The sequence below is a fragment of the Nyctereutes procyonoides genome, unplaced genomic scaffold (assembly GCF_905146905.1).
Source record: "Nyctereutes procyonoides isolate TBG_1078 unplaced genomic scaffold, NYPRO_anot_genome, whole genome shotgun sequence".
NCBI lineage: Eukaryota > Metazoa > Chordata > Mammalia > Carnivora > Canidae > Nyctereutes > Nyctereutes procyonoides.
Genome location: NW_026575128.1, coordinates 7,189,349 through 7,206,429, shown reverse-complemented (window position 1 = coordinate 7,206,429; position 17,081 = coordinate 7,189,349). Strand labels below are relative to the sequence as shown.

Below are 17,081 nucleotides of genomic sequence, written 5' to 3'. Positions count from 1 at the left end.
GCTTCTCGGATGCGTTTTCAGGGCCATCCAGGAGGGCACTGCACGACGCTGGACGGTTCCGGATCCTCCATCCAGTGCGACTGCTGAGGAGCTGAACCTCTGGTTCTAGTTCATTACTTTTTACTTGTAATAGTTGCACGTGGCCAGAGGTCAGGACGGTGGGCAGGACGGCGGGCACGACAGTGGGCAGGACGGCGGGCAGGGTGTCGGGCAGGATGGTGGGCAGGACAGCGGGCAGTGCGCGGCCTTGGCCCTTCCACATGGTGGGGGCAGCACGACCCCCTGAGATCCCAAAGTGTCTGCGTGTCCTGTGCCCCAAGCGGAGAAGCAGCTCCATGCTGGGGGTCGGGAAGGGGCGAACGCCCGTAACCCTCCTGGGGCCACACGGTGAGTCACAGCCAGAGGTGAGGTTCGGACCCCATGTGTGTCACCGACCTCACGTCCCTGCTCGTCCACCTGGTCACACAGTGGAGCCACACGAGGGCCCCTACCTGGCCCTGCGGGTCACGGGGGTCACAGCCCAGCAGGGCGAGGCCGGGGGCTGCCCGTGGGTCTCTAACCATGTGTTCCCGAGCCTCGTCTGCCCATCAGGACTCCATGACGCAGCCCCAGGTGACCCCAGGGGACGCAGGCTCACCCAGGCTCACCCAGCAGGCCAGAGGCGCGGCCACGGACAGATGCTGGGCCCTGGGCCGACCCTGAGCGCGGATACTAGGGAAGGGGCGCTGAGCCTTGTGGCTGGTGTGCCCTCGCGTCACCCCCCCCATCCCCCTGCACACGTGCCTGGACCCGATGGAGGGTGGGGTCGCCAGGGGGCGGGAAGGGAAGACAGGAGGGCCCAGGCGGAACCGAGGGACCTGCGGCACCCAGCCAGGAGCCTGAGCAGAGCCGCTCCGCGTGCCGACCTCCCACGCCGGGACACGCTCCAGCAGGTCGGAGCAGGCCTGCAGCTCCCCGGAGCCACGGACGCGCCCGGAGCCATCCAGGTGGTCGTGGCCTGGACGACCGCTGGACATCACCCTGCCTCCTGGCTGAGATCCGGCCCAAAGCCCCCTGGGGCCTGTGGAGCAGACCCCAGCCCCCACCCCCATTGTGCGGTGGGGACAATGAGAGGCAGGCGTCCCCTTCTTACCCACCGCCTTCCTCCCCACCCCACGGGGTGCTGCCCGGTGAGCACAATAGTGCATTCTGTGTCCAGGAGCCTCGGCCGGCGGCCCCCGGGCTCTTGCAGCCCCTCCACACAATGGCAGGACCCTAAGGGCCTGATAGCCGATGACAAATGTCTGTGAATGACCAGCTCACAGGAAGTGGCCTTCAATAGTCCGATCGCTTCCTGCATCCTGACATTGTGAAAGCCCACTTCCTGCGCTGTCTCCGAAAATACAGCCCTGCCAGGCGGGGAGCGGGGGCGGGGGCGGCGGCTGGGCCTCCCCGCGAGCCCCCTGCCCGGTTCTGATTCCGGGGCGACTCCCGGCCAACCCACGCGCCAGCTTGGCCTTCCTCAGTGACGCCCCCCGCCCCCAGGATCCCGGGCTCCTGCTGGGAAAGGCTTCCCCACGTCCGGCTCCCTCCGCAGCACACTCGGGGCCATGGCCTTGGGGGCTCCCCGGAGCTGCTCCGGTCACCCCTTGGACCTCGTCTCCCCAGAGTGGACGGCCACGACTCCTTGGCCTTCCTGTGTGCCACGGAAACAGGGCGGGAGGCCTCCTGTCCGTCCGGGCTCCAGCTGGACCCCAGAAAGGCCTTCCCCAGGGCACGCCCCCCACCCCACACCCCGACTCCCCACCGAGGCGGCTCAGGGCGACCACGGCAGGCAACCCGGAGCCTGTTCTGGGGGCTCAGGCACTGGGCAGACGGCTCTGCCCACGCCCACCCGGTGACACCGGTGGTGGAGCCTCGTGCTCTGGACAAGGGTGCACGGGCATCAGCAGTCAGCCCAGGGGCCCCCAGCTAGTGAGAGGGGGTGGGGGCTGCCGTGTACCCCTCCTCTCGCTTGGCCTCTCAGGACTTCCGCCCACGTCCCATCCCCCCATGGGAAGTCCTTCCCGGCTTCCTGGCAGTGGTGAAGCAACCCGAGGGAGGGCAGGGGTGCACCCACCCTGCCAGCAGGCCACTCCGTATTGTTTTCCACTTCTGATAAAGGAGGCACTGAATCAGCCTGGGGCCATTGTGGTGGGGGGGGGCAGCAGTGGGGAGGCAGCAAGGTCAAGGAGTGACAACCCATTCACTCCCACCCCGGGCCTGGGGAGAACCCAGCCTCTGCAGATGGAGAGGAGGGGAGAAAACCCTCACCAATTTCCCACCGTCCCCTTCCCCCGGCCCCGGGGTCAGCCAGCTGCCCAGGGAGGAAAGGAACTGCGTGCACCTGCGACGGGGAGGGCAGCCCAGCCTCGGACCCCCATTCCACCCCCTGACCCGGACACAACCCTGCCCTGCAAGACGAAGGCGATGGTGGGCACCCGGCCTAGGTGGGGCTCAGCGGGTAAGCCAGCTCCCTTGTCTCCGCGGGGATCCATCTGCCTCGGGTGCCGGGGTGAACGAGGTCCCCGGGGACACGGGGGGCTGCGCGCTCGCTCTTCCCCTGGGACTGTCGGGCTGGCTAGGCAGGAGGGGGCTGGCAGCAGACACGGGGGTCGGGGGGGGCGGGCCAGAGCAGGGCCGGCTTGTTATCTGGACCCCAGGAGACATCGGAGGCGCCTTCCCACTCTGCTCAGCTTTTATCAAAAACACACACGAGCGCAGGGGGGAACGTCCGTATGAGGGTATCAGCGTGAACCTACCCAGTGGGGCAGGTAAATCTGGAAAAACAACAGAAGCGATCCTGGATTCTCGGCACCCTCCTCCCTCCACCCCCCCACCCCCCACCGCGGGCGAGCCCAGTGGCCAGGCCTTCAGCAGCTGCTGCTGCTGCTGCCTCGAGGCGGAAGGGCGTCCAGGCTCTGATAAGGCCCGGGAAGCAGGGATGGTGCCTGGGGCCCCCTGACTGTTCCCTCACCCCAGGGACCCCGAGGATAATCAGCTCACAGTCTTCCGGCCTCAGGCGGTCAGCTCCCACCCTAAGGCCTCGGCCTCAGGGGGCTGGGTACCCACACCCAAGGCTCTCCCCCTGCCCACCCTCCTGTTACAGCTTGACTGTGTCCCCTCAAAACTTGTATGTTAAAGCTGCGACCTCCGGGGACCCCACGGTGTGCCCGTATTTGGAGACGAGGCCTTTACTGGCCCCGACCCAGGCTGTGTCCTTGTAAGGAGGTGTGCGCACAGGACCCCGGGGCCTTGTCGCGGGCACGCAGCAAGGGGCAGCCACCCCCAGGTCCGGAGAGAGGCCGCAGGGCGCACCAACCCTGCGGGCACCCCACAGCAAAGGGAGGATCTACATCTGCTGTCGATGCGCCCTGGCCTGTGGCCCTTTGTCGCGGAGACCCTGCCTTGCTGCATGGCACCCCGAGGGTCAGGGCCTCAGGGCGAGGGTCAGGGCCTCAGGGCAAGGGTCGGGGGGAGGGTCAGGGCCTCAGTGCGAGGGTCAGGGCAAGGGTTGGGGTGAGGGTCGGGGTAAGGATCAGGGTGAGGGTCAGGACAAGGGTCAGGATGAGGGTTGGGCCTCAGTGCAAGGGTCAGGGCCTCGGGGCAGGGGGCAGGGCGCCCCACGACTTCCAGCTCCTGTCTGGCGCAGCAGCGCAGGGGCGGGGCCCGTTGCCCCACACGCCCTCTTGGAGCCCAGACTCAGAACATGGTCCCAATGCAAGGGTACACACAGCGGGCCTCAGCACAAGCCCCCGCCCCAGGAGCCCCCGTGTCCTCCCCCGCCCCCCGCAGCTGAGCCCCGCACGGGACCCCACAGAGCCGTACTGCAGCGCGGGCTTTGACCCCAGCACCCTAACTGCAGGGCTGAGCTCCCCGGACGGGAAGGAGGGTGCCCGGGACCCCACCCGCCGCGGCCTCAGCTTCACAGCCGGTGAGCACCGGACAGGACAGGACTCCGGGGGCCACAGCGGGTAAACGACCCGCCTGGGCACCAACTGACCGAGCTGCCCCCACACAGGGCTCCACCTGTGGGAGTCACCCCGACCTGCCCCCGCACGCGGGGCAAACCATACGGGGAGCACCAGAGGCACAGCTACCCCGAAAGCTTCATCTTTGGTCTGCGCCCCGGGGTCGCGGGAGCAGGAGGGGACAGGACAAGGGGCGGCAGCGTCCGGGCGGCAGCGTCCCCACGAGGTGGGTCCCGGAGCCACCCACACCACCGCCACGGGGGCCCTGGCCACAGCCTGACTCGGCGCGAGGCCAGCAGGCCCTCGAAGGGTGCTTCCCCGGCAGGGAGCGGTCTGTGGAGCAGGGACAGTGGTGGCGGCAATGGGCTGGGAGGCGGAGGGGCGCAGGCTGCGGTCACAGGAGGGGAGGGGGGACCCACTCCGCCGGGGGCTCGGCTCCCCTTTACTAGCAGGACAAGCAGCACCGTCGCCCTCCCGCCTGAGCTCTCGGGGAGGAGGCACAAATGAAAGGGCTTCGCATGGATACGGGAGGTGTGCATCAGTTTCAGGGCAAAGGACGGAACCCAGGCCCGGCCCGTCGGCCCCCCCAGAGGGACAGACGCCCCCCGGGCCCGCCCAGACCCCCCCCCCGGGGATCCCCACGGTGGCTCTGAGGCTGACGGAGAGGCCCCTGGTCAGGGTGTCCAGGGATCCCCGGGCCTGGGCCCAGGGCCTTGGTGGCTTCCTTGGGGCAACCCCACCCGCCCTGCCGGGCGGCTGCACACCGCTCATCGCTACGACGCGAAGGGTTTCCTGAATGCCTTCCTGAGGACATTGTTCCCCACTACAGAGTCACAGGGTCAAATTCATCATGGGCCCTGCTGGTCCAGGTCCCACCCAGTGGGGAAGCACAGCCCTCCGCCCAAGCCCCTCTCCCCCTGGGAAACCTAAGCCAGTGGTTTCTTCTGGGTTCACTTATCACCAGCCTCCGAGAAGGCAAAGTTGTTGCCAAACTCGGCCGCCAGGCCCCTCCAAGTACCCCCAGCAGCCCCGCCGTCCTCCAGAGACGCGGGCCCCAGCCCCTGCTCCACCCCCGAATCACTCAGGGGCCTCTTCATTCACTCAACATTTATTGAAAATGACTGTGTGCCAGGCCGTCCACAAGGGGCAGAGAGGTGAGCAGGACGTGGCCCCAGCCCTCGAGGAACCCACCGTCCTGGGGCGGGGGGGGGGGGGACGCACCCGTTACAGTGCCCCGGAATCAGTGCCACAGTACAGTGACCACGGGGCTGGAGAAGCAGGAAGGGAAGGCCCTGCTTAGGGGAGTGGGTTTGGGCCTAGAGCCGCCAAAGCCCGCGGTGTAACAGGAGTAACAGGAGCCGGCCCGGAGCCTAGGATGCACGGTGCACGGGTGCACGGCGCACACAGAGGCGTCAGGGTCCAAACAAGCATCGTGTGCTCGGGAGGCAGCAGACCTTAGGGGGATGGGGGAGATGACAGGAGGGAGGCTGGGGCAACGGGGGAAGGAGCCACGGAGGTCGCGGAGGGCAGGCAGGGACCTCATCGGACGAAATGCTGGCAGAACCTGAAGGAGTTTCACGAAGAGACTGAAAGTTGAGGTAAGAGGAGGAGGCCCTAATGGGGGACGTGAGAGATGAACAGAGGACGAACTGCAGATGTAGAGGACGTAAAGGACGGTGGCCGCGGGCTGGGGAGGGGACCGGGGGTGAGGGGGGCGAGGGAAGGACTCTACGCCAAACGGAGAGCCAGCCGGGGCTCTTACAAACATCCCCTGCACCTCGCAGGCAGCTCGGGAGGGAGGCAGGCCCATCCCCACCCGCGGAGGACGCCTGGACAAGCAAAGGGACTTCCCAGTCACACCCTGGACTACAGGGCCGCCTGCAAACCCAGCGGATAGCCTGGGAGGGAAACCCACGTGTGCTGCTCTTCTTTAAAAGCTCGAATCCCAAACACTGCTTTTCAGCAAACACTGGGAGAGACGTTGGACAGGGAAGGCATAAAAGAGCATTTATTTATTGCGATTCCGTGATCCAGCCTGGCTGCCGCCCGACGCAGCAACAAGGAGGCTCCACGGGGCTCTAAGCCACCACTTTTCCGTGGACTCCGGGGGCTGCTCTCTCCCTCCTTCTGCTCCATCCGCGGGCAACACACTCGAACCCCCAGTTTACAGGCAGAGAAGCCAAGGCCAGGAGGAGGGCAAGGTCACGCTCCAGGCCCTGCTCTCCTTGCCTCTCCCGGGCGTCCCAAAAGCCCCTGTTCCCCTGCTCCCCACTCTCTGTCTCTGACCCTGCAGACGGCCCCCCAGGGAACTACCACTTAGCGACCCAGGTCTGGCCGGCGTGGTTCCTGGGCAAGCGGGTCCGCCCTGTGACGGATCCCTAAGTAGCCCCCAACTGCCCTGTCATCACTCCCCTGGCCAAGGCTGCTCCCACCTCCAGGGCCCCCCTCACCAGGGTCACGAGGGTACGAGCGACTAGTGCAGGACGCAGGGGCTCCAGGTAGGGGCAGATGAGCGCAGCTAGTGTCCCCGGACGCCCTGGACTCGCCTGGACTCGCTCCCCGCGTCACCTCAGCCTTGCTCCAGCCCGGCACACACGGGCAGGCCCAGCCCCATGACAGCTGAGGACAGGAGACCCAGAGAGCCTAGGGGACTCACCATTGGCCACGCGGCCAGCGCCTGAAGCAAGGGTCACCTCGAGTGGGCCAGGCTGCCTGGCCACCCCAGCACAGCGGAGACGCCCATGCCAACGTGGGAAAGGAAGACAGAGGCCAGAGGGGGGCGCTTCCCCTCGAGCTGCTCCCAGGGAGCTCCGGGAGGCCAACCCCACAGCGGCCCGCTCGCCAGCAGCCCCCCCCCCCAGCCCCCGAGAGGCCCGCAGGAGTCAAAGGGCTCCCAGGCTGGCTTATCCTGGCGGCCGCCCAGCTGACTCGGAGAACACGGCCACGGGCACAGGAAAGGCTCCAGCGAGAGTGGAAAAGCACCAGACGCCGGGCGACGGAGGGGAGGGCAGGGGCAGCCGGCTCGGAAGCCACAGCCATCACTGGCCCCGCAAGGCCCCGCGGGGTGGGGGCCCAAGCACGACCCCCGCCGAGCGCCTCTGCCCTGACGCGTCTCAGTGAATCAGGACTGCCGGCCCCCAAATACGGACACGTGCGTGCAAGGTGAATCAGCGAGGACGGAAGGCAACCAGCGCCCCGCGCATCCCCGCTGCCCCCCACCCCCCGCCTTTGCAGAAGGCTCCCTAGCAGAGGCAGGAAGGCCCACTCTAGGTCTGCGCCCCACAGTGGCGGCCGAGGGACGCAGACCCGGCTGCGCGTCCTAACACGCTTGCCCCACACAGAGATTCAGGGAGGGCAGGCCTGAGGGCACAGAATCACTTAAAAGGGGGCAGCGGGGGTGGGGCCAGAGGGGAGCACCTTGGGACTCCAAAGATGGGGCCCCCGCAGCCGGGCCCTGGGAGGGGTGCAGCAGCTGGGACAGGCTTCCTGACCTAGCTGCAAGTCCCAAAACATCTCAGGCTGTGGGAAAACTCTGCTGCTATTGTTTCCGTGGCTTTTCCATCCCCCCGAGTTCTGCTTAGACAGATAATAAAAACGACACATGTGCAGGACACGCAGAAGTGTTTCCAGAGACACCGCTCCGGGGCCCTAACGTTTACCCCAGGTTGTCAGACTGCTCAGGTTGGGGGGGCAGATAGTATACCTCTCAGACCTTACTGGGAGAACAGCGGTAGTCTGGGAGGCCAAATCAACCCCACGAGCACACAAGCACACAAGCACGCTTAGAATTTCTTTTTAGAAGATAAAATGCCAGGTGCCTGGGTGGCCTCGTCAGTTACGCCCCTGCCTTGGGCTCGGGTCACGATCTCAGGGTCCTGGATCGAGCCCTGCATCAGGCTCCCAGGTCCGCAGCGCGGGGTCTGCTTCTCCATCTCCCCCTCCCCTGCTCCTGCTCACATGTGCGCGCTCTAATAAATAATCTTTTTTTTAAATAAATAATCTTTTTTTTTAAATGCAAACATTTAAATATCAAGTCTCAAAAAAAACGAACCATACACAAATACCTAAAATCATACCATCTTTTAGGAAAAAAAAAAAAACCCTAAAAAATGTGGGCATCACTGAGCAAGCAGCATACACTGGAAGCAGCCACAGCCGCCCGCCCACGAGGGCAGCCCACCCTTCTCCTGGTTCCCGGCCTGCCTGCCCAGGACGGCCGCGGGGCGGCAGCACTGAGCTGCCACGGAGGCCAGCCCACCCCGGCTCAGCTGGCGGAGCCTGGCACGTCCTCAGGGAACCAGGAATCCAGGAATCCGACGGTGTCCCTAATGGCAACAGCACCTCCTTTCAGCACACCCTGGAGCCTCAGGGACGGCGGAGGAGACGCCAGTGACTCACTGCCTCCTGCCCTCCGGCCACCACCTTCCCCAGCTCCCCAGCTCCTCCCACGCCACAGCCGGCATCTCCACCTGTTCGGGTCCCACCTTCACCCGTCCCACCTTCACCCGTTAACGCCGTCGAGCCTCGGTTCCCGAGATAAGAGGACAAACACCATCCCCGGCGTTAAAGGGGGGCGCGTCCCCCGTCACGCGCTCCTCATTTCCTTCTGCTCACTTGGGTTAAAGGTCAGCGGACTCCAGGGGACCCCGGCTCTCAGGCCCCTTCCTGCCCTCTGCTCTCGCTGCCCTTCCAACAGCACCTGTAACATCTCAAACGGCAGCACTAGTACAAACACCTGCAGCCACTTAGGAAAGACATTTGGCATCGTGCATCCAGACGCCTGAAACTGCTCATCCTCCTTCACCCAGAACGCCATTTACTCCAAAATGCAGGAAGGAGCCCTGCGAAAGACAGTCCCTGCCACACCCACACTGGGGAACCACCAGAAATGACCCAAGTGTCCAGCCACGGGGAAACTGTCAAAAAAACAAAGTCCGTTTCCTTCCCACTTGATGGGCAATGATGCGGCTGCTAAGAACAACTAGGATTATGAAGACCATGAGATAAGACAGAAAAATGACGATGTGAAACACTACGTAAAAAAAAAAAAAAAAAAGAAGATAAAGTTAAATGGACACAGGTGATCAGAATCTTAAACAGTTACGCCGAGAGCGGATGAACGGTAACGAGATGCTACCCTGCTGGCTGTACCGGAGCCCTGGCAGCGGGGCAACCCTTCCCAATCTCTACCAAGTGTCCTGGGCTGCACGCATATTACTTTTGTAGGGGAGAATGTATGTCTGCGTATGACTGAAAGATTTGACAGCAACTACTAAGCAACCTGGTCTACGCTGGATTCATATTTGGTAAGTCCTCGAACTCTCTTCTCGTCATGATAAAAAGGCTCCCGGGGACCTGCCTGGGCCTCGGAGCCCTTGGTTAGAGGTCAGTGATTTCCGACCCCGCAATGCCTGCACTTGCCTGACTCCTAAGGAGACCCCAACACCATCTGGAAGATAGGAGCACATCAAGACGGTTCTCAGATGCCACTTTAATCAGGTTTTGTACCATACAGTGATGGGGGGGTGGGTGTGTGCGAAGAATGCGACTGTTTTCAAGCATATCCCCCTGCCCCAAGGTACGCAGCCTGGGCTTCCAAGAACAGTAAAAGGCTTTCCTCCCCAGAGAGTCTCACTCCTGAGCTGACAGGACAGGATTTCAGGAAGCGTGAAGGGGGGGGTGGGCAAGCCAGCGACAGGAGGCAGGCAGCTGGTTGCATTCTTCCCAGTGTGCACTGGAACTGGGCATGCAGGTGTACCTCCTAAGGCAGCACCCTGACCCCAGCCGCTCCCACGTGAGGCCAGGGGGCCTCCCCAAAGAAACAGACAGCCGTCATTCATTTCATGACAGTCCTCCCAGCCGTGCACCCGACGAGCAGAAGCCTGACAGATGAGCCTTCAGGCCAGCAGCACCCTCAAGGGTCTTCCTCTTCATCGGCCCCTCCGCTGCTCACACGTCTGCCTGGCCGGGTGGTACGCGAGGGGCCAGAATAAGCCATAAAGCAAATCAGATGTGGGTTCTGGAGCGGCGCAGACATGGTGGCAGGGCCAGTGGTGGCCCACACAAGGGCCCACAGGGCTCTGTGTCTTTCGTTAATTCTTTTCCGGGCGGTTTCTGTTCAGGACGGCTTTAGGGGCAAATTCCAGCTTGTCCTTAAGGCTCACCACCTGGGTGTGGTCCTTGCCTAGCAGTTCATCCAGCTTGCGGTCCTCCCGGCGCTCAGAGATGCTCTTCTCCTCCTCCGCAGGCTGGGGATCCTTTCCCCGGATGAACCATTCCAAGTGGTAACCCACAGCCCCGACCACAAAGGCCACAGGAAATGTGACATAGGGAGCATAGGTACGCACCACGGTCCAAAGCACAGGCCACATGACATCTGCAGAAGAGCACAAGGCAGTGTTAGGGAGGAACCAGCAGCCCCCATCCCACAAATACGGACGACCCTCTGGGGCGCTCCCATCACCAGGCAGCCTGAGCATCCACCCCACGCAGAGTAAGGCAAGAGAGTGCCCTGCTCAGGCAGCGGCCAGGGCCCTGAAACAGTCTAGAAAATTTTGAAAGACATAACCGTTAGGGAAAGGGGAAGAATCTCTAGGTTCCGTACTATCCTGTTTGACCATTACGCAACCACACGCGGCCGTGCTCCCCGCGAGGGAGCCTCTGAGCTCTCCCGATGAAGATTCAAGCCTGTTACTGGCCCCAGGCCCTCCCTCCACACTTTAAACCAACATTTCAGAAACAGAAAAGAGCCTCCCTCTGCTCCACGCAGTTTCTCCGGGAACACAGCCTGCCACCCTCTTCCCACCAGGTGAGGTCCCAAGGCCACTCTCCTGGCTCCACCATAAGTAGTTCCTCTGCCACAAAAAAGAATAAGAAGCATCTTTAAGTGGCCCAAACCCTAACTCGTTACTCAACCATTCTGGATGTTAGAGAAATAATCATTTTTCCCCCAATCTGAACTTGATCTTGGTAACAGTGAGACATACCTGGACTTTACAAAACGGGGGCTGGCCACACCTCTTTTAAAACACATTCGCTTCAACCAAACCCTTCATATTTGCATAAAAAAACTCCTAAAAGTGTCACCAACAACGTTATACAGACTCTGAACACGACAGGGAGCGAATTTTTGCTGTAAAAAACACACTGTATAAGCCTGTCGCCGAGAAAGAAAAAAAAAATTGTAGAATGGTCCCAGAGCTTCCTGAAATAAATTAAGACGACACCAAAAAAAAAAAAAAAAAAAAATACAGAAACATACGGATTGGTTCACTCTAATAGCCATTTAGTCTCATGACGGTCCCCATTAAGAATTACCAGTTACTACTCACGGGGCACCCGGCAGGCTCAGTCGGTGAAGCACTAATTCTTGGTTCTAGCTCAGGTCATGACGTTGAGGTCGTGGGATCGAGCCCCAAGTCAGGCTCCTCCCTCAGCAGAGAGTCCGCTTGTCCCTCTTCCCTCTTCTCCTCCCCCCTCTCCCCCTCTCTCAAATAAATAAAGTGTCTAAAGAAAAACGATTATCCACGTTATCATAATAACGGTAGCTACCGTTGACGGAGCACATACATGCTCGGGCCACTTTATACACTGTACGTCCTTTCGCCCTCAAGTCCACTGTGAGGCCGACGGCATCATCAGAGGGCTACGCGGTTTGCCCCAAAGTCTCCACTAGAACATCAATCATTCCATTTGCACCTCCGTAGGTATTTCTGCGACTTGGCTTTCTCCAGTCCAACACATACAAATGAAACCTCACCAAAGAGAAAATGATCTTCTCTCTCTCTCTCTCTCCTTGGTTCCGATTCTCTCTGGAGCAATCCCAGCATTCTGTGGACCCAAGACTGTAATGGACCATCATCGGGGGAAACCCGCAGCAGCTCCAAGGGTCCCCTCTGGGTCCCTTTTCTTAGCACTGGGCCCAGCGCCGCCCGGGTCACTCGCCAGTCATCAGCTGATCGTCACAGCACCTCTATGAGGTCGGAACTGTCAGCCCAGGTTTGTGTCTAAGGCCACAGAGGCTCAGGGACCTGATGTGAACTTGCCCGGGATCACCAGACGTGCAGAACCACTGCTTTTGAATCCAGGCCTCTCCAAACGGCAGAGAGCTTGTGCTCGCTCTGGCGGCAAGAACACGCTGCGGACAGGTGCACCGTGTCTGTCCAAATCCTGGACTTGGGGAGCGCCTCCTGCAACTGTTGTTTGGTTTGTTTGTTTTTCCATCAACTTGGCACATCACCATCTGCAAGAGCTTCCCTGTAGGCAAACTCTGAGATTATGCAGAGATTTGCCAAATTATAAAACAGCAGAAGTCAATAAAAGGAACGCCCTGGGGCACCCGGGTGGCTCAGCAGTTGAGCGCCCGCCTTCGGCCCAGGGTGTGATCCTGGAGTCCCGGGATCGAGTCCCATGTCGGGCTCCCTGCACGGAGCCTGCTTCTCCCTCTGCCTGCGTGTCTCATGAATAAGTAAATAAAATCTTTAAAAATAAAATAAAAAATAAAAGGAACACCCCCAAGAACCTCAAACCTAATACACCACTTCCTCTCCTACCTTCACGGAGGTTCTCTGTAACTTAACGTGCACCCTAAACGGCAATTCTCCACGTGGATCCCTCGTTTGTTGTGAAACATCCCAAGCACAAGGCCACAACTCACAACATCTCTCACGCTCAGCAAAGATCTCTGTTGTCCTGACCCCCTTCTAAGGGTCCCCAGATAACCGCACTCATCCCCTCGTCCAACACCTAGGACCACCTGCTCCGGGCCGGGCCTGGTGCCGCAGCCCACCCCTCTTGGCTGCATTCCGCCCAGCCCTGAAGCTCTGAGAGGCCGAGGGCGCCCTGCCGGCCATCGAGGGCCCACCGCAAGCTCGCCGCCTGAACGCAGGACGGTCAAACGGCGCATGGGCATCATCAGTGCTGTGGGCCTCGGAGGGCGGCACAGCAGGTGCAGCCGCTGCAGGGCGGGCTGCAGGGCAGGCTGCAGGGGCGCAACGGGCTGCAGGGGTGCAGTGGGCTGCAGGGCAGGTTGCAGGGGTGCAGCAGGGTGGGCTACAGGGAGGGTGGCAGAGACGCAAAGGGCTGCAGGGCGGGCTCCAGGGTGGGCTCCAGGGCAGGTTGCAGGGGCGTGGCGGGCTGCAGGGTGGGTTGCAGGGGTGCAGAGGGCTGCAAGGCAGGCTCAAGGGCTGCAGGGGCCCCACAGGCTGCAGGGTGGGCTCCAGGGCGGGTTGCAGGGGCGCAGCTGGCTGCAGGGGTGCAGGGCGGGCTGTAGGGTGGGTTGCGGGGCGGCCTGCAGGGGTGCAGGGTGGGCCTCAGAGGGCTGCAGGGCAGGTTGCAGGGGTGCAGAGGGCTGCAGGGCAGGTTGCACGGGCGCAGCGGCCTGCAGGGCGGGCCTCGGAGGGCTGCTGGGCGGGTTGCAGGGGCACAGCGGGCTGCAGGATGCAGAGGGCTGCAGGGCGGGCCTCGGAGGGCTGTAGGGAGGGCTACAGGGGTGTAGGGCGGGTTGCAGGGCGGGCCTCGGAGGGCTGCAGGGCAGGTTGCAGGGGCGCAGAGGGCTGCAGGGCGGGTTGCAGGGGTGCAGCGGGTTGCAGGGCGGGCTTCGGAGGGCTGCAGGGCGGGTTGCAAGGTGGGTTGCAGGACTCAGCGGGCTGCAGGGCGGGCTCCAGGGCGGGTTGCAGGGGTGCAGCGGGCTGCAGGGCGCGGCGTACGCTCCAGCAGGTCGCCCCGGGGCGCCCGCACGCCTTCCCGCCCGGCGACGTCCAGGGGGCCGCCCGGAGGCCAGCGGGACCCAAGGCCCGGTCGCAGCTCGGCCCCCCGCGAGCCGCGGAACCAGCGGGACCGTTCGCCCCCCCCCCCGCCGCAGCGGCCGCTCTCACCCACGCGCCCGACTCGGCCTCCGAGCCCCGGGAAGCCAGCGGCCAGGCCGGGCCCGCAGCGGCCCCCGCCCCCCGCCCCTCCGAGGTCGCGGCCGGAGCCGTCTCCCGGACGACGGGCGGCCGCCGGACCCGCTGCTCACCTGCGCCCCAGCCGCGCTCCCGGTCCGGCCGCCGCCGCTCCCAGCAGCCCGCGGGGCATCCCGGGCCCCGCCCCCCGGCGCCTGCGCCTGCGCCTGCGCCCTCGGAGCGCGCCGATTGGCTGAGCCCCGGCCAAGGAAGCTGAGCGTCGGCAGCGGGTCCGCCGCGCGGAGCGGGGGCCGCGCGCCCCCTGGCGGCCTGGAGGCTTCCCAGCGATGTGCGCGGAGACCGTCCGTGCAAGGTCATCACTGGTCCCCAACACCCACAGACACGAATGACAGTGCTCCCTGCCTTGGAGGAGATGTCCTTAGCGGGCCATGGTGTAGAACCCGAGAGCTCTTCGGACGTGGGCCGGCTCTGGCCGGGTGAGCTGGGCAACATCCTGGCCCGGCCGAGCCCCCTCCGCGACCTCTTAAGCACACAGGTGATGGCACCTGCTTCCCAGGCTGTTGCAAAGCCTTGATGACACGGTGCGTGTTAAGGGCTGTGCCAGGCAGCAGCAGAGAACACGTGGTACTGCTGTCAGTGTACAAAGCGCTAAAGGAGAGCGAGGCCCGAGCTCTGCGTGACCCCTCTTGTGGGGGGGCAGCTCGCTCCCCCCGTGACCCCGCTGAGCCCTGGGCACACACCTACTGGATCACCGACAGCTGAGCTCCGAACAACCGGGGTCTGAAACAGGGTGGGCCCGCTTACACACGGATTTTATTTGATTTTATTTTTTTCAATAAATGCAGCGTGGAACTGGCAATGCATTTCCTCTCCCTTGGGATTTACTTAACATTTTCTTTTCTCCAGCTTATTCTAGCGTAGGCATAGAGCACACACGTGCGTGTCACATAGAACTGTTCACGTTACCGGTAAGGCCTCCGGTCAACCGTAGACTCTCGGTAGTTGGGTTTGGGAGGAGTCAGTTATGCGTGGATTTTCCACCGTGAAGGGGGTCACTGGGCCGTCACTGCTCGGGGGTCAACTGTCTAGAGACAAAACACCAAACTCGAGCTGTGTCGTGGCCCCGCCAGCCCTGCCTTGGCCCCTTTGCTCCACGGGCCTCGGCCCAGCCTGTTTACTTATCTTTAATGGAGAAGGCTAGACCCTTCCTATTCCCCCCCACCCCCCGTGCAGACCGAACTCCCTCACACCTCTGTGCCTTCGTCCACCTGCAGTGCCCTCCCCATCTGTCTTTACCAAAGTAGCCCTGGCTCATGTTAAGAGCTTAAGGGACACCTCCAGAGGAGGCCTTCACGTGCCCCTCCTCTGTGACCTCAAAGGGGTCAGTGCGAAGCTCTGGCAGCGAAGATGGAAAGGAACGGTTTAGAGAAATATGTCGACACCATTATTCACAGAACGTGTCTCCTAAGTGAACGTGTAGAGAGGAGAAGGGAACAGAATTGCCCAGAACGCTTCGCGTTCAGTCAGCATCTGACATGTGCTGGACACCGGGGAGGCAAAAATGACCAGGACCACCCCCCACCTTCAGGAGTCCGGGGCCCAACTGCTGGGGAAACGGACGGCTCTACCAACTGTCGAAGGGGTGTGAGAAATGGGACAACAGAAGCATGCATCGAAGCACAGAGGAGGACCCAGGAAGAATCAGGGAGGGCTCAGCAGGGGAGCCCCCTTGAGCTGGGCCTCAAGTGATGGCCCTTGAGCTGGGCCTCAAGTGATGGCCAGTAGCTCCATCAGACGGAACTGAGCGGGGCTTGAGAGCACAGACGTAGGAATCAAAGGTGGGTCCAAATCCTGGCCCTGCCGCCGGCCAATCTCAGAAAAGCTGTTTACACTCTTTGTTTACACAAAGGCAATAAGAGTACCCATCCCCTAGGGTGGTTCTGAGTCCTCCATCACCTAACGTGGATAAAATATTGGCCACAGTACTTGGCACCTCCTGAGTGCTCAGTAAATGGTTGCTGGCATGTTTAGTGTCCCCCCTGAGTGAGTCCTCCTTCTGTAACGTCCTATGTCCACTTATGGTTTTACTTATTCACTAAGTCAAAAGCCTGACATCTTCCAAATCTCTCCATCTCTGCATTATCCCCAAAACCCAGCTTACAGCATCACCTGTGCCTCCTGAATGCCTCTCAAACTCATCATCATCATCATCACCATCATCATCATCATCATCTCTTACCTGGACCACCTGAACTACTGTCTCAAAGGTCTATCCACCTCCCATTACTCCCTACGGTCCGTTTCCATTCTTAGCCAAAGGGTCTTTCAAAACCTGGAATAAAACATGAAATCTCCAGCTTACACCTCCTCTCTTCCCTCGGGTCCCTTCTGGCCACATCTCCTCTGTGCCCTCTACACCCCCATCCACACCTGTCACCTCCCCGTAGTCCCTGTTCTTCCCATGATCACACACACACACACACACACACACACACACACACACACGGTCCCTTTGCCCGAAATGATTGTCCTCCCTCTCTTCCTCTGCTGTGAAACTCTAACTCATCCTGCAAGACCCAGTTCAAAAGGCCCCTCCTGCAGAAAGCTTTCCACACTCAACTGACTGCCAGAGGCCTTGTCCTGTGGGCTCCTCAGCCCCTCTGGGAGAGGCCTCCCTTTGCGGGTATCGTTCTGTTTATGCGCCTGGCCAGCTGGGAGCGACTCAAGCACAGGGACTGGATGCAATCCTTCTCTGGTCCGTGGAGCCCAGCACGACTCCCCAGTCCTAACATCCAGAAACTCCCCACCACACCAGCTCCACATGGGGAGATTCAGACATCTGCGGCCAGATGCCCACTTGACTCATCCAGGAATGCCCCTGCATCCCTCTGCCCATCCCATACACCCCATGGTTCTCAGAAACCTAATCCAGTTTCTGGGAAGAGACATGGACCCCTAAAGAGCTGTAGAGTGTGGAAGTTAGACTCAGACTCAGCCACTTCTCGGCTTCGTGATTTAGGGCAAGTTTTTAAACTCTCCAAGCCTGTTTCCTCACCCGTAAACGATGGTAACAACAGTATCTGCTTCAAGGGTGGCTCCGAGGATCATCTACATCAAACCTTGCCCGCGGCCCGGTTTTAGAGATGAGAAAACTCAATCTCAGTAAAAGTGACCCAGCCAAAGACTCACT

At 61.7% G+C, this 17,081-nt stretch overlaps 2 protein-coding genes across 3 annotated transcripts; one reads left to right on the top strand and one right to left on the bottom strand.

The window, feature by feature from the left end:
- The first annotated feature begins 1,307 nt into the window (after positions 1-1,307).
- On the top strand, positions 1,308-7,946 carry LOC129520501 (translation initiation factor IF-2-like). 2 transcript variants are annotated; one of them, XM_055341508.1, is made up of 4 exons: positions 1,308-2,482; positions 3,884-3,952; positions 4,040-4,215; positions 5,774-7,946. In XM_055341508.1, the coding sequence occupies exons 1-4, from the start codon at positions 2,032-2,034 to the stop codon at positions 5,921-5,923; spliced, it is 846 nt and encodes a 281-aa protein (XP_055197483.1). In that variant the 5' UTR covers positions 1,308-2,031; the 3' UTR covers positions 5,924-7,946. The 2 variants fall into 2 exon arrangements, with proteins under 2 accessions (XP_055197483.1, XP_055197485.1); XM_055341510.1 differs by lacking the exon at positions 5,774-7,946 and having other exon boundaries at positions 1,351-2,482; positions 4,040-4,303.
- A 1,515-nt stretch (positions 7,947-9,461) lies between these two features.
- SMIM12 (small integral membrane protein 12) lies at positions 9,462-14,068 on the bottom strand. Its single transcript, XM_055341900.1, has 2 exons — positions 14,005-14,068; positions 9,462-10,365 (listed from the first exon to the last, which is right to left on the bottom strand). The coding sequence occupies exon 2, from the start codon at positions 10,358-10,360 to the stop codon at positions 10,082-10,084; it is 279 nt and encodes a 92-aa protein (XP_055197875.1). The 5' UTR covers positions 10,361-10,365; positions 14,005-14,068; the 3' UTR covers positions 9,462-10,081.
- Positions 14,069-17,081: the final 3,013 nt, after the last annotated feature.

What these genes read in the sequence shown, in the direction of transcription:
- LOC129520501 (XM_055341508.1), top strand. Translation starts at nt 2,032, where the DNA reads ATGGGAAGTCCTTCCCGGCTTCCTGGCAGTGGTGAAGCAACCCGAGGG. An exon ending in GCCTAGGTGGGGCTCAGCGG is followed by an intron (nt 2,483 to 3,883) that starts GTAAGCCAGCTC and finishes CCCTAACTGCAG; the next exon opens with GGCTGAGCTCCCCGGACGGG. An exon ending in GGCGGCAGCGTCCCCACGAG is followed by an intron (nt 4,216 to 5,773) that starts GTGGGTCCCGGA and finishes TGCACCTCGCAG; the next exon opens with GCAGCTCGGGAGGGAGGCAG.
- SMIM12 (XM_055341900.1), bottom strand. Translation starts at nt 10,360, where the DNA reads ATGTGGCCTGTGCTTTGGACCGTGGTGCGTACCTATGCTCCCTATGTC.